The 16,354-nt window shown below is 39.9% G+C and overlaps 1 protein-coding gene across 1 annotated transcript in view; it reads right to left on the reverse strand.

The window, feature by feature from the left end:
• The window catches only part of CFAP54 (cilia and flagella associated 54), a 197,438-nt gene that overhangs the window by 69,632 nt on the left and 111,452 nt on the right, over window positions 1-16,354 (reverse strand). The window contains exons 40-45 of the mRNA XM_012735136.1: window positions 15,060-15,212; window positions 11,338-11,425; window positions 10,829-11,038; window positions 7,113-7,179; window positions 4,237-4,419; window positions 1,446-1,532 (exon numbers count right to left, since the gene is read on the reverse strand). Coding sequence (XP_012590590.1) covers window positions 1,446-1,532; window positions 4,237-4,419; window positions 7,113-7,179; window positions 10,829-11,038; window positions 11,338-11,425; window positions 15,060-15,212 — 788 coding nt within the window. The remainder of the gene's footprint in view (window positions 1-1,445; window positions 1,533-4,236; window positions 4,420-7,112; window positions 7,180-10,828; window positions 11,039-11,337; window positions 11,426-15,059; window positions 15,213-16,354) is intronic.

The following is a 16,354-nucleotide window of genomic DNA, read 5'->3' on the forward strand; positions in this document are numbered from 1 at the left end:
CCCCACCTGCAGGGCCTGGCTGCAGGCTTGTTCCAAGGCCAGCAATGCCCAGCCAGCAGGCTGCAGTCAGAAGGAGTAGGCGTTTCTTCACCATGGAAACTGCACGTGCCACAAGCCAGGGATTTTTTTTTAGAACAAGTTGTGAATCACTGACCAGCACAGGGCTAATTACACATTGGGATGAGAAGCAGAAGAGGGAGATATTGGCCAAGATATACTTTAAGCTCAGAGATGCCAAACATTCTGTTTAAATTGTTTCCTTTGCCTCAACATAAATTTCCAAGTCTTTCTGATTTTCAGCAAAGTTCAGTATAGCAACAAAGACCTTGGGTGAATGTGTTGTGGATGGTGGTAGTGGTGGTGGATGTTGTGATGTGTGTTTGTGTGTGTTGTGCAAAATAGAGTTGAATTCTGTCTTAGAGATGAGAAAGTGCAGAACAGGAATATGTTGAGTTGATCCACATACAAAGCAAACTGAGCACAAGGGAGGGCTGTGACCATGGGAGAAGAGGAAAGGGGGTTGAGAAACTGGCTAAATTAGAAGTTATCCAAAATTAAGGTCCCACTCGATGTGGGCTTCAAGCCAACTGGACGTGAAACTGGAAAGCAGACAACCTCAGCTGACTTCTAAGTTACAGAATTGGGATTTAGTATTGGCTTTATTGCTTCCATTTCTTGAGCCACGAAAAATTCTTGTGGACCCTCTCTGGCGGCACAGCAGGTGAAGACACAGCACCGCAAGCAAGCGAGCCGCATCTGCTTCAGTGCGAGTTCCATCTCTGGCCAGGAAGTGACCCACATGGCGCAGCAGACCTCTCCTGACCCGCCTGCTGCTCCCCTCAGCAATGTGCTTCGTCGATCTGCCTATTCTGCTCCCCACTCTGTCTCTGGTGAATCCTCTCACTGTCCCTGCACCTCTGGCTTGTATCCCAGTTCTGTATGCATAAATAAATAAATCTTTTTTTAAAAAAAGAAAGAAAAAAAATTCTTGTATGCAATGATCTACATAAAGATCCTTAACAATAAGTTCATAGAAACCTCAGAAAACTGACCCAATGTCTTCTACCAGGAAACCAGACTCTCAGACATGGTAATTTCCAGGCTCACACCTTGTTGCCTGGTGTGATTGCACTAACTTTATTGTGGTCCAAGTATAAAAATGCAGATCTTTCTAACTGGCTCTTTCTCTTAATTAGAGTAATGGGTAAGTTATTTTCTTATATCAGTACAGCATTATCTTATCCACTTATTACCGTTAAGGGTATTAGAATGAATTAGACTTAATATTATTATGCATATTAGAACTGAATTAATGTATGGCACTGCCATACATTTAAGAATATCAATGTGTGATATACAACACATCAGTCTCAGGTGTTCAACCTGATACAAGTCAGTGTTTGAACATACAGAGATTATCGAATGACTTAAAAGACTATAAATACCTTGAGAATTCTTGCTTCTAGATTTCTGACAAGGTCTTGGCAAATCCCTGAGACAAAATACTGGTACAATGCAAGGAGAGGCAGAGTCTACCAAAAGAAAAAAAAATAGTTTTTAACCATAGTTTACCAAGTCAATACATAATAAAATTTAGCCAAAATTAAATATAGGAGGTATTATATAAAAGAGTGTTTTTCCCTTATAGGAGACTATATTGTATGGTATAAATGAAATGATCGGTCTAGCGTACAGCTTCATAATTTTATCAGAATTGTAAAGTGCTGTCAGGGACTTCTAGTTTCAAATAGATACCACTTTCCACCCAATCCTAAGTTTTACAACTATGTAAGTATGGAAAATAAAATGAATTTTTAAGTGTAATTCCATTTAGTTATTTTCTTTAAAAAAAAAAATTAAGTCAGGGGTCCTCCCTGGTGGCACAGCAGGTTAAAGCACAGCACTAAGAAGCTAAAGCCACTTTAGCATGAGTTCAATCCCCGCCCCGGAGGTGACCCACATGGCGCGGCAGACCACTCCTGACCGTCGGCAACTGCAGCTCCCCTCAGCAGTGTAATTCATCAGTCTGCCTGTTCTGCTCCCCACTCTGTCTCCCCATCTTCTCACAGCCCCTGCACCTTTGCTCTGTACCCCAGTTCTGTGTGCATAAATAAATCTTTTTTTAAAAAATTAAGTCAACATATATGCCTGAATCACTGTGACCTCTGGAAAAATTCTACCAAATGAGATATCATATAAATGTAAAATTTAAAGCAGAAGAACTCATATTCAAGTCCTTTGATTGTCCTCAATATCAGCTGTCACTTGTCTTTGATAAGAATATCTCTTGCAGCAAAAAATATATATATAACATGTCTATTTTGTATCAGGCACTCTAAGAAACCTAAGAAACTCTTTCCTTTCTAAAGTATATATCTGAAATCTAAACTTTTCATGTGACAGGGTTGCCAGACTTCTGAGCACTGCCTGATCTCAACTCAACACTGAAGCTCAGTTCCTGCAGCAGGGTCCTGCCCCACCAAAAAGAAATAAGCCAAGGAGATCACTGGGATCCCCATTAAATATTTAGCTGTTTCCCATCATGCCACACCAATGTACCCCATAGGAAATTTTCTATGTGTCCAATATCTCTTTAGCCACTGGACTTCTTGAGATTAGCACAATACAAAACACAAACTGCTTATATCTTGCAAGACTAGCTAAGAAGTTCCTGTCAATCAGCTGGCAAGAGAACAGATTTTTAAAAAGGATTAGAAGGACTGGTCTTAAATGATTTCTAACATTTTCTACAATTACAAACTGCAACTTTACAGTAACTATTTCTATAATTAATGTACCACAAAACAAAAAGAGAGTCTATTGCCTTGATATTTAATTTCTCTTTTCATTGAGAAATAAAAACAGACCAATTTTATTGCTGCCAATTGCTCAGTTGTTCAGAAAAAAAAAAAAAAAAGCTCTCTTGGGCCCTCCCTGGTGGCGCAGTGGGCTAAAGCACAGCACAAAGAAGCTTAAGCCACTTCCACATGAGTTCGATCCCCGCCCTGGAGGTGACCACATGGTGAGTCAGCCCTCCCCTGGCCGCCCACTGCTCCCCTCAGCAGTGTACTTCGTCGATCTGCCTGTTTTGTACCCAACTCTGTCTCTGGTGAATCCTCTCATCCTCCGCATCTCTGGCCTATACCCCAGTTCTGTACGAATAAATAAATTTAAAAAAAAAAAAAAGCTCTCAGCTTCAGAGAAAAGAGCTCTCATTTATTTTCTAAGATAGTAATATGTATTATATATGAATACAACTGGGTGGCTAAAGGTTACCCAGAGGAATTAACTATTTTCTAAATCCAGAAATGAACCCCCTTTAACAATGGGAAGAACCATTTTGTGATTTTTTTTTCCCTAATAAACAATTTCTTGCCCAAATCTGTCAACTCTTAGCACTTATCAACCTCCTCACTTGAACACATGGCTTTATAATTTAACAACTTACAACAGGAGCCAATAAATCTTGTAACAAGTGAGAGTAAATCTGTAATGAGGAACAGAAAACAATGTATGGGGGGGGTTATTTTATGAAAAATGTGGAGGAACAGGAAAGAAGCAGAAAAAGAGAAAGAATAAATGCAAACATGGAGGTGGGGAGAGAAAAAAAGAAAATAGAGAAAGTAGCACCAGGGAAGAGAATTTTAAAATAAAGCAGAATTATAAAATGACCAACAGCTGGAGCACATTAATTTATTGTTATATTGCAACCAACTTCAAACTTATGATATATGCTGGATTTTTTTCCCCAAAGAAAAGAGGGCTATATTTGGGTGTTTGCATTTGCTAAGATGTTAAGAAATGTCTTTTATTTCAGTTAGAATATGTTATTCACTTAGTAACATGCTTAGAGAAAATACAGGAGACACAATGCTAAATTTACTTCAATAAAGAAATACTCTCATACTTTTGTTATTGCATGATGAATACCATGAGTTGAGTTACATGTACACTATATTCCTCTGTGACCAGTTAACACCTCTACCAATTTCACCAAAGTTCTTACGAAAAAAGAAACAAAGAGTAAAGGGGGGGGGATTGCTTTTATATCCAAAATGCAATGCAAACAATAATGTCAATAAAAGAATATTGACATTTTGTTTTGAAGTATAGATAAGAATCCTAACAGAGTTTAAGAATGAACCCCAAAAAATAGCAAAATTTAAAATGTGTAAGGTAATCAGAGCCAAAAATTCCATAGTGAATTAAGATTTCTTGATTTTACAAATTACTTACTAAGAGATTTCGCTTGACAAAGTGTAGCTCGCGTATAACATAATACAGACTTGCAACCACAGAGCAGATGTCAGCTCTGTATCTATCAGAGAAGAGTTCAATGCCTGGAAGAAGCTGAGTGATTTCATACTGAGCATAGCAACGTTCAGCTTTGGGGTGTGGAAGTGTAGTTCTAAGCAAACCCTGAAAATGAAAAAAAAGTGAAGTCAAGAACTATAAATCTATCAGCAACCATGAAACAAAAATGGGTACACATGTTTCTTCCTAAGTGCTTATCACATGCCTCACACACTGTAAAAAGTCAGTACTTATCATTAACGTTATTGTCATTGCAGTTTTCAAATGCTTTAATCTGTTCAGACAGGCCTTTTAAATTCCATGGTAGTTGGATATATTTACTTTTAGAATGAATTCTCATCATATTTAGTTACAATTTGTTGAAGACCATTTTCTGTTGGACACTAGAGGTAAATGCCTTTTAAACAGTACCTCATTTAACCCTCATTTGACCCACCCCTAGAAGGAAGAATTATCTCATATATAATATCAGAGTCTTAAATTACTAACTTATCTGAGGTCATAAGCAAAGAGTAGCAGAAAGTGAATTCAAATTCATATCAATTTAACTCAAAAAAATCTATATTCTTTACCTTATAGCAAGCTATGAGCAGAGAAGTCTTTTTCAAAAGTCTAAATTAGGCAGAGATAAATCTGAACTTTCAACTAATTAAAGGAAAAGATGACTTAACGCCACCAGTCCTCCATAAGTGCTTCTGATGACCAATATTAGACTAGGTTTTGTGGAAACAAGATGAATACACTGAATTAAAATTTACATTTAGAGCATTTCTTATGTTATTTAAAATAATTAACATTTCTTGATAACAAATGCATTATAAAATTCTTTCAATGCATTTATCGAGTTTTAAGCAGATTTCCCACTAGCATTATAAGGCATCCTACTCTCAAATACTATGTAGTTGTTTGCATTTTCAATTTTACAAATTTCCTTTAAAGTTATCAAAAGAGGCCCTCCCTGGTGGCGCAGCGGTTTAAAGCACAGCACAAAGAAGCAAAAGCCACTTCTGCATGAGTTCTATCCCCGCCTGCCCTGGAGGTGACCACATGGTGAGTCAGCCCTCCCCTGGCCGCCCACTGCTCCCCTCAGCAGTGTACTTCGTCGCTCTGCCTGTTCTGCTCCCCACTCTGTCTCTGATGAAGCCTCTCACCACCCCTGAGCCTCTGGCCTATACCCCAGTTCTGTATTAAAATTATCAAAAGAAGTGACATATTGTCATACTCCCGCATGAAGTAAAAAGTTGTATTTTTACATCATGGATTTTCTGAAGTAAAAACAGCACTGTCTTCTAGAGTAAGGCATGTCAGAAAGTAAGAGTGGAAGCTGGGGAGTTGGAGTGCTGTGACCATCCCTCTGAATCCATGTGGATGAGGTCAGAAGGCCACAGAGACAAAAAACCCACCCGCCTTTTATATGTGATCTAGTTCCCCAAATTGAGAGAGCCTATTCCTAAATGCCTTTTAAAAAATAATATAATAGTTTGTTTTTACATCATTTTGTGCCTTTTCCCATCTCAGTTGTAATCCCTGTGGGCTTCCCATCACCAAATCACCCATGTGCCATCACCATAGTCCAGTGCACTTTCCTTCCCCTGCTGTTTTTGATCCAATTCCACCCCCATAAAATGTCTGTGGTATATAGTTGTTCATTATTATTATTATATTCTCCCCTGGTCCTTTGTACTCCTGCTATGAGTGAAACCATCCGGTATTTTTCCTTTTCTTTCTGGCTTATTTCACTAAGTATGATCTTTTCCAGCTCCATCCATGTTGCTGCAAAAGGTATGTGTTTATTTTTTTGTTTGTTTGGTTGCTGAGTAATATTCCATTGTGTATATGTACCAAAACTTTTTAATACAGTCACCTGCTTTGGGGCACCTAAATGCCTTCTTAAACGGCCCTACAAGAAAGTGCTCCCTCTAATTAAACAGAATTGGAAAGCAGGCTTCACAATTCCAGCCGTCGTTGATATCTGCCCTCCTGCCTGATCGGTTAGATTGTGTATTTTCACACATTTCCCAAACATTATCTAAACAAGCTGATAGCCATGCAGAAAAGTACCACAGGCATTTACTTGTGCATATCAGTATACCCAATGAAAATATTAGCAGCTGTGAGAATTTCGGGTAACTTGCCTCTGAAGCACTGGCAAGCGGTGAATGGAATATAAGAACACTAAAATGTTTGGCCTTACATACAAAGATGTTTCCAAAAAATTTATCTAGATTCATAAGCTCTCAGATGTATGTGAGACACAGAACAAGGGTGTCCACCCTTCAAAGTAAACAGAAACTTTGGTAGGTTGCAAAGGCCTCAAGCTACCTCTGGGAATTTCAAAACATCTGGTATGCCAGAGGAAAGCTCCTTTCTTCTTCAGTAAAGTCAAACAAAAATCCTAAGGACTATACACACTCTATTTCATTCTTCCTTACATTCCACAGTCCTGTTTACATCACACAACTGAGCAAGACTTATCGAGGGCTGAGGTGGCCTAACCATTTGGAGACACACAGACTGGCATTGCTTCTCACTGAGCGACACAGTCTCACTAATGACAGGAGACTGGGGTTCCTCATCTGTGAACTAGAGGAGAAAACTTGCTTGGCTGAATGTTAAAGATGAACGTGCCACAGAGGTTCAGTCAATGATATTTAATCAAGCTTATGATATTTAATCAAGGTTCACGCTATTTTCCTTGGTGTGAATTTTCAAAGATGATCCACTCTGTGCTCTTTTCTTTTTTTGACTGACCGAATGGAGAGTCCCGCTCCTGCAGAAAGACTAACATAAAGTATTACCTGAAAAAGTAATGCAGAGAAAAGGCAACAGTTGGTCCTCTTCTCAACATCCAATGTCTTAATAAACCTAAAGCATAAGAAAAAGAAACTGATTCATGGATAATTTCCAAAAATATTTTTACACAAATGTAAATACTATGAATACTCATAGGCTTTCCAAAAAAGTCATTGTGATTCTGAAGGAGTTCCAGACTCGTACAATATAGAGCACAGAAGAGCGGGAACAGACCAAGGAGAAATCACCTGCAATTCTACCACCTCAACAGGATTCTGGCCAATTTCCTTCTAGATTGATTCTATATTTAGTTACCCACACTTAGTAAGACTAGAATTAGTAAGACTGGAAATAATTGTCACAGCAGTAATAGGAAACTAATAGTGTCTCTTACAGGCTAACTTGTGCAATAGACACTTCTCTTTTTAAAAAATTTATTATTTATGCATACAAAACTGGGGTACAGGCCAGAGGTGCAGGGGCAGTGAGAGGATTCACCAGAGACAGAGTGGGGAGCAGAATAGGCTGACTGACTGCTGAGGGGAGCAGCGGGTGGGTCAGGAGAGGTCTGCCGCACCATGTGGGTCACCTCCCGGGGCAGGGACTGAACTCATGCTGAAGTGGCTTTAGCTTCTTAGTGCTGTGCTTTAACCTGCTGCACCACCAGGGAGGGCCCACAATAGACACTTTTTCTAAATAAATTTTCTGTTGGTGGACATAATGAGCTACATCATTATTTTACAGAATGTTCATCTTTTATCATATGGGTGAACCCTAATATAAAAATATTAATCTCCATTTTGATTTCTCTAACACTTAAAATAGACACGAAACATCCTTTTCCCCACATTTTTGAGAACTTTGGCGACTAATTCCTCAAGTTCAATCCTTAGTAAAAGGAATTTTCTAGGAAAAAGAAGTGCACAGTTTAACGATGAAAAGTAATTCCCTCCAAAATATTGAAACAAGGTGGCTTCTCATTATGGGGATAATATGAACCAATAGATCAATCTCTCCTCCAAAGATGAAAGTAGTATCTTCCACTGGCTACCTCTGTTTCATGACCCTTAAAGAGTTTGAGCTTTTGTTATAGGGGCTTGAACCTTGCATTTGCAACTCATAATCCACATTGTAATTTTAAATGCTTTCATCATTTTATGGGCCTTTTAAATTGCATGGTAGTTGGACATATTTATTTCTGGGATGAATTCTATCATCATATTAACTTATAATTTGCTGAGAGCCATTTTGTGTTGGACACTACAAGTAAATGCTTTATCAACATAAACTCATTTAATCCTAATTAACCCACCCCTAGAAGGAAGCACTAGCTCATAGGTGATATCACTGAGTGTTAAAACTATTAACTCATCTGAGGTCATACAGCAAATGGTGGCTATAATACACATTACCTTCAGAAGAATCTTATTTAGATAAACTAGTCAATTCGGGCCCTTTCTGGTGGCACCATGGGTTAGGACGCAGCACTACAAGCTGGCCATAGCCGCTTCAGTGCAAGTTCGATCCCAGCCCTGGAGGTGACCCACATGGCGCAGCAGACCTCTCCTGTCTCCCCCATTGCTTCCCTCAGCAGTGTACTTCATTTATCTGCCTGTTCTGCTCCCCACTATCTCTGGTGAATCTTCACTGCCCCTGCACCTCTAGCCTGTACCCCAGTTCTGTATGCATAAAGAAATAAAGTCATTCTAAAAAACTAGTCACCTCATCTTTGCTATACTAATGACAATGACAGAGCACAGCTTCTCCACGTGGAGACATGAGTGTGATGTCTTGCCCTTCTCAACAGTGAAGAGAGTTTCTTTTCCTCAGGGAGTCCCTGGGAACAGCCACAGCCCCTGTGGAATCACCATCCTGTGCAAGTCAGGCTTCCCGCTGCAGAACCAGGAAATGACTCTCTGGTGGTTGAAAATCACTAAGAAATAACTCCAGAGGCTCAGAGAAGCTGAGATGCCCCCCGGCAGGAACGCTGTAGGTGTTCTTTGTCAAGCTGTGAGCCTTCTGCAGCTTTTCTATTATATGTTGCCAAGTTCTACTTAGTCACAAGCTCATATCTGTGGCAAGGGGAGAAAGAGAGAGAGAGAGAGAGAGAGAGAGAGAGTGTGTGTGTGTGTGTGTGTGTGTGTAAATTTGAATTCTTCCCCAGGAGTACAGATCAAATTGACAGTGGTTAAGAAAAGTCTTCAATGTTTAATATGTTTTAATTTCTTACTCCCACTGCCCAATGATGCTGATTTTCTGAAAACATGTAACTATTAACTCATATAAATTATCATTTTGGAAAATTTACTCTGCAGCTCAAAATACTACTACACCAGTGTCCGCCCAACATAAGCTTTCGGCAACCTAAAAGTGGACCTGGAAAAGTGAGGAAAACCTGTACCGCCACCCCCCCCTGTCACAGTAATCAAATACTGGAGCTCCCTGGGAACACTAACTCTGTATATGACACTGTGGCATATGTGTGGTAGACTGAATAATGCCCCAGCCTGGTATCTACGTCCTAACCCCCCAAACCTGAGGACATTACTTTCTATGGAAAGAAGGATTAAGAACCTATATATGGGAGCTTAGCCTGGATTATTCAGGTGGGTTCAATACGATCATCATGGACCCTATAAGAGAAAGACAACAGAGTCAGAGAAGGAGATTTAAGGGTGGAAGCAGAAATGGGAGAGAGAAAGGTCGCTGGTTCTAAAGGAAGAACAAGGCAATATAAGCAAAAAATACAGGAGACCTCTAGAAACTGGAAAAGGCAAGGAAATATTCTCCCCTAGAAATTCTGGAGAGGGCAAAGCCTCCCAACTCATCAATCTTTGAGCCCTCTGGCCTCCCTAATATATTTGTGTTGTTTTAAGCAATTAAATTTGTGGTCATTTGTCGCTGCAGTAATAGGAAACTAATAGAGTGTGTCTTACAGGCTAAATTATGCTTCTCCCTCTCTTGCCCTAGAATAGGACTGTACTTGGAGAAGAGGATCTTGTAATTAAGTTAATGTGAGGTCAACAGGGTGGATCCCAATCTGAAATGATTGCTGTCCTTATAAGAGGAGACTGAGGCACAGACTCAGAGGGGAGACTGCGAGAGGTCACAGCAAGCAGACAACCAGCTTCAAACCAAGGTGAGACGCCTCAGAAGAAGCCAGGCTCGCTGACAACACCTTGATCTCAGAATTCTTGCCTTCAAAATTGTGAGAAATAAATTCTTGGTGTTAAAGCTTCCCAGTCTATCCAACCATGTGAAGACAGCTCAGAAGATTATGACAATACGTCACGTAACTCTCACCATCACAGATTACAGCAGAGGGCACTGAGACTCTGAGAGAATGCGGAGTTTGTTGAAGGTCAGAGTTAACAAGATGCTTGGATCTACTCAAGTCGCCAGCCGAAGAGTTATTCTTGCTCCCATACCAACTGCTCACTCCCTTGCTCAAGTAACCAACTAATGTTTATTGAATGCCAACTCCAAGCCAGGCATTAGTCAATAAATATGTGCCCAGGTGGCATTTATATTCCCAGGGTGGGTGTTACAGGAGGAGAAGGTCATAAGCCATATACATGACTAGTTAGTAAACAGCATCCCCCTAGTGAGATGAACTGCGCGGCCCCAGACTCAGCAGTGAGGCCTGGGACACATCCTGCACACGGGCATTCCCTGGAGGGAAGCTTCCAGTGGTATACACATCACTCCATTGCTCACTCACTGTGCTATCTTGGCTGCAATGACGGCTCCTTGCAAACATCCCCAAATGCCGACTTTCAACAGAAATTCCTCACTGTAGTCTTTCAAACCTGAAGGTGAATTGGTGTCAGAGGCATTGTTGAGCAAGGCACCGAGCTCCTTCCATGTATGCAGCACGTCCTGTTTTCTGAATATGTCATCAAGAGCTTGAGACCAACATTTGAAAGCAGCCCTAAAGTGGGAACAGCACAAGGCAGCTCATTTTTTGAGGCCTTTGTTATCAAATCTATCTTTCGAGAGGGAAAGCAAATGTACTGAGTCAACATTTTAATGAAAATATCAGAGAATAAATCTATACCGTGTAGTGCTCATCACTGTGTTCTCAAGGAGCATTTGATGAATAAAATATAGCCATGCAATATTATTGCCAAACAACTAAAATTTAGGAAAGACAAACTATTTTTTCATAGTAATTTAAAATTTTTTGTCAAACAAAGTTTTCTCTAGTTCTATCATCTCCTAAAAATCTACCTTTTCTTTCCTGCAAAGATGAGAAGACTTCCAAGTTCGTGCAGTGCCTGAACTTTAAGGCCTCTTTGATTGCTGGCTTGGAGAACATCTGTATTTTTAATCAAGTGAAAGAACAAATGTCAGTTCTTGGGAAATATTTCCTTTATATTTGCAAGAATACTTTAAACTACATTATTCCTTAACTGTGTAGATAAGAAAACGGCAAGCTAATAGTGCCTTCAAATGTCACAGGATATAGAGAGAGAAAGAGAGCAAACAGTGATCTATTTGAACATAGTGGAATGAGAGATTGAATCTAACAGGTAGGAAACAGGGAAAATGCAGTAAGAATCTAGCAGAAAGAGATGGTTGAGAAAGAAATTCAGAAAAGCATGCAAGGAGAAGGGCTGGACGTATGTGGTTCTGATGTGTGGCTGCCGTAAGGTTTTCATGGGAAGGTGAAGGAGGAAGTAAGTAGTGGTTAGATTATGGAGGCCTCTGAATTACTTATGGAGAAATGTGGACAATGGGCTGCAGCCGGTGGGAAGGTTTGGGGGAAGCAGGGATGCCACAAGAACACCGTATGTCAGATTTGCACCTTTATTCAAATGCAAGAAGCACATCTTTAATTGTGTCTGAATTTATGGAGCAAGTAAGAGTGGAATTAATGCAATTAATGCACCACAAAATTTCAACGTTGGTGGCAGTGGTTTCTCATGAGGGCAATACTGCCCCCTAGAGGGTATTTCAAGAATCTGTGGAAAGAATCTTCCCATGAGGCCACAGGGGGCATTTCCTGGTGCCTCATAGGTGAAGATCCCAGATACTCGGTCACCTGTAATGCACAGAACCTTCCCCTACAGTGAAGAAAAAGATGAGAGACCTGCTTATAATGATCTGAGTCTAACATCTAGCTGCATTTTACACATAAAATAGGTATTTTTGTATGTTTTCAAAATGCTCTGAATTTTCCAGAAATACAAGCCCTGCAGTACCTATATTTTTCTCATTACTTCATCTAGATTTATTTCCCACCTTAGAAAGTCACACCACCAAAATGCATGCAAACAGCACTTGAGTCACCAAGGCAGTCACCTGGATCTGTCCACATCCCCAGCTGTCACGTGGGGAGAAAATTCTGGCCACATGATGTGAGTTTCTGATCCCTTCAGTACACCTTCTAGGCCTTCAAGAATCAATTCCTTTTTTATAAAGCTATTTTTATTTTTTCTTTATTTCAGGTTTAGGGCTTCATATTGATTTTCAGAAGCAATGTGTGTGGAGAAAAATATATATTCAGTATACATTTTATTTTGGGAAGTAAAAGGAGAATTATAAACTATTTGTTGTTGGAAAGGAGAGAAGCTTGTTCTACCACTAGGCTGTGTGCAGACTGCTGATCTGTAGAGTCACGGATGAAGCAGAGAGACAAGGAAATGGAGCCAGCTGGGCACAGCAAAGGACTCAAGGGTGAGCACATTCTGACAAGCAGCTCACAGATGCAGTGAAGGACAGATGGACAGCGAGTGGCCTAGAATGTTGCAATGGGGACCGCTGAGCTGGGGAAAGAGCAACATGTGAGAGAGTGGCATCTTGTCTCCACACCACCCTGTCAACCTCTACAGGCTATGACCATAAGATTCTGTTTAAATGCTTTCACTCCGTGCTTAAATATACCAGGGCTAAGGGAAATCTCAACAATGTGAAGGACCACATTGACGATGTAAATATAGAGAAAAATTATCTTACCTATAGTTGCATGATAAGAAGAAATCACGAGTCCAAGTTGTGAATAGGGAAGTTTGCTTTTCTCCACAGAACTAAAAACTCTGAAATGTTCTTGAGAAAGGTCAGGGGGAGTTGGCAAATGCATCTCTTCAGTTCCCAGGCAAAATTCCACCTTTCCACTAGTAAATTTTGAATTGTTTACTGCTCTGTCTCCTAAATTCATTAGAAAATTAAAAAGAAATTTGAAAGTAAGTTAATGAGGAGGGAAAAGATAGACGATGATGGAAAGGAAATTTTTTTAAAAGATTTTGTTTCTTTTATTTACGCATAGAAGAACTGGGGTACAGGAGTGGGAGGATTCACCAGAGACAGAGTGGGGGGCAGAACAGACAGATGGACTGCTGAGAGGAACAGGGGGTGAGACAGGAGAGGTCTGCTGAGCCCTGCCTGGTTGGGGATCAAACTAAAACATTAGTAGTGATAGTCTAGATAATGCTGAGACTTAACCCCACGTTATCAGGGAGGCCCAGAAAAAGGGAACATTTACAAGTAGTCTGAAACTTAGTTGTAGTGTGAGGGCCTTTGTTTCCTTAAGTTTAGTCCCCAGAATCATTTCTGAAGAACTCTGGTGTGCGTGGGCCCTCTACTCATTTATATCATAAAGAGCGCTGCAGAGGGTCTTTCACAGAAAGGAAATGTGGAGATGACTCAGACTCTCTAGGTGAAAGTCACAGTTTGGTTTTGCTTTTTTTAGACAGTTCCAACAGTAAGATGTTAGTTTGCTTCTGGGGCAGAGACCTCAGGGAGAGATGCAACAATAAGTAGTTCTGACCTAAAGGAGGGAATAAAGTGAAAGAAGTGTCTCTTTGTAGCATCAGGGAACACACACTAGAAAAGGAAACGGATTCTAGGGGAAGTTGTCAAAAGCAGCAAAGAGTGAAAATATGGATTTTGAAGTCAACAGCCCAGGGTTTGGGGACAGACTGTTGAGAATGTTTTGCTATCAGGTGAGAGTCAGAGTGAGTTGTTGTAAATCATTCCTGGGCTTTGTATTTGCTGTTTTCATACAGGGCCCTAGCTGTATGGTATATTCCACAATTTTAAAAAGTTCAAACATGATGGAGAGAGGTAGTATAATGAACACTACTACCCAAAATGGTAGGGTACATATCACAGCTTGGGGGGGAGAAGGACAATAAATATTCTGAATGGTGATTTTAAAAAAGGTTGGTTAAATTTCCCAATGATGAGCTCCATGGAAATCTTGAACAAATCTTAAGTATAAGTATTAATCTGGTTTTAATGTGTAGTGATTTAAGTTTATTCTTTACGATTATTGTTATTCTAATAAATTTGTATAGCAAGGGTTAGAAACATAATTTAGGATTAAAAAATTTTAAATAACCCAAAACAGATTTTTCCCAGCCTGGATTTGAATATAATCTTCTTCTTTTAGGTACCACTTAACAACTCAAAGTCCTATTTTGACTGAGTTCACAAATCAATGATGTTGAAAAGGGAGAAAATGAATAAATATAATGTAACCAACTGCAGTAAACATCTTGTTTCAAGCTAAGCAAAATCTCCATGATATAAATAACAAATCATGTTGATGTTTATGATAAAATGTATCCAACTCCTTAACACTGATAAAGTAGTGTTTTGGCAAAAGATACCACCTAACAGAGTATAAATCAATTTATCTACTTGTGAAAATAAAACAAGATGACAGCAGCATTCTTAAAAATATATATAACACAGATATGCAGATCAAAAATTAGCAAATATTATTTCATATCTATTCTACTTGCTTTCAGCGAACCCATGATTAGTGAGACTGCCTTGGTTGGATTCGGGTGTGAGAGACAGAGAAGACAGAGTCTTTTAGACAAGAAGAAGAAAGTGAAAGGCAGCTGGGAGTGGGTGAAGGGAGGACCCTATGGCAGAACAGGGTAGACCACAGAGTGACTCCCCCACACAAAGAAAGGATAAGGTATATACTGCAAATATGTTACCTTGTGTCTGTGCAAGAAGTAATGAAAGCAACTTTCTGCTATGTCGGATTGACCTGTTATGATATCTGGATTTTTCCAAGGTTTCTCTAAAACAGTTTAAGGTGTCTGTTACATCCAAGGGCACACACATGTGTTCTTTGGCTTGGCTATATTCTGAAATAAAAGCAAAGAATAACACTGGCCATGAAGTACTGCAGCAAGCCAGCTAGCAACGCCTCATTCACATCATGAAAGCCAGCTTTATTATTCTCAACATTTAGGAAATTCCAAGACATTTGGGAGTTATAATGTAGAGACTATCCGGTTACATGTTAAAATTCTAATTCAGAGAATTTTTTAGCCCTAGACTGAGCTGCTAAATTCAAAGCCCCCAGGTCTCCAGCAGGTGTTGCAACATTCCACTCAATTTTTCTTGGTATAGAGGGAAGTTCTCTAGAAAAAACAAAAAAAAAACTTAGAAAACTTTTTTGATTCTTATGAAATGCAAATAACTTCAGACCTTGCCAATTTTCCTTATGAAGCCACCTACTTTTTCTTTCGCTGATCATAAAAGATAAAATAATCTACTCCTTTCAGCAGCTGCTTCAAAGCTGAGGGTGCCTTGGGAAAGAGACTAAAGGAAACAACAAAGAAGCTTGAGAAGTGGGCAACTACTCTCTTGAGAGATGAAAAGGGCAGGTTTCAGTCTTGGAGGATGCAGAGTAAAGAAATACGGGGCCGTATTGGGTGTGGAAATTGGTGTTGGTGTCCCTAGATCATTTTCCACGTGAGTGTGTTTGGAGGCTTCTCCACACCAACAAGTAATTCTCTGGCACCAGCAGGTGTCCAAGAATTCATTTTGTTCAATTCTTCCACTTCCCACCTGGACACAGCAGCAGACCCCACAAGTTAAGGGTTCAGCCTCCCAGGACTACCTTCTGCTTCAGAGCTAGCCCAGGGTGTTAGCTGGGCTTCCACTCACCAGCTCTAAGTCAGTTGCAATTAATTTTCTAGAATGGCTCACAGAACTCAGAAAACCCACTTAACACTAGATCACCAGTGTATCAAAAATAGATATTTTATCTATGTCTAATTATTAAATAATTAGATATTATTCTGGAGCAACTAGAAAATGAAAGACAAGGTAAGGGGAACGGCATAGCTCCTGCGCCTTCTCCCAGCACTCCACATGTTGTGTGGATCAGCGGAAGAAAAAGTAGGCGGCTTCTTTCTAAGGAAAATTGACAAGGTCTGAAGTTATTTGCATTTCACAATCCAGTAGCTCTCCACCCTTCTTGGATTTTATGGAGGCTTCA

The sequence above is a fragment of the Condylura cristata genome, unplaced genomic scaffold (genome assembly GCF_000260355.1).
Source record: "Condylura cristata isolate star-nosed mole 26May11 unplaced genomic scaffold, ConCri1.0 scaffold00004, whole genome shotgun sequence".
Classification (NCBI taxonomy): Eukaryota; Metazoa; Chordata; class Mammalia; order Eulipotyphla; family Talpidae; genus Condylura; species Condylura cristata.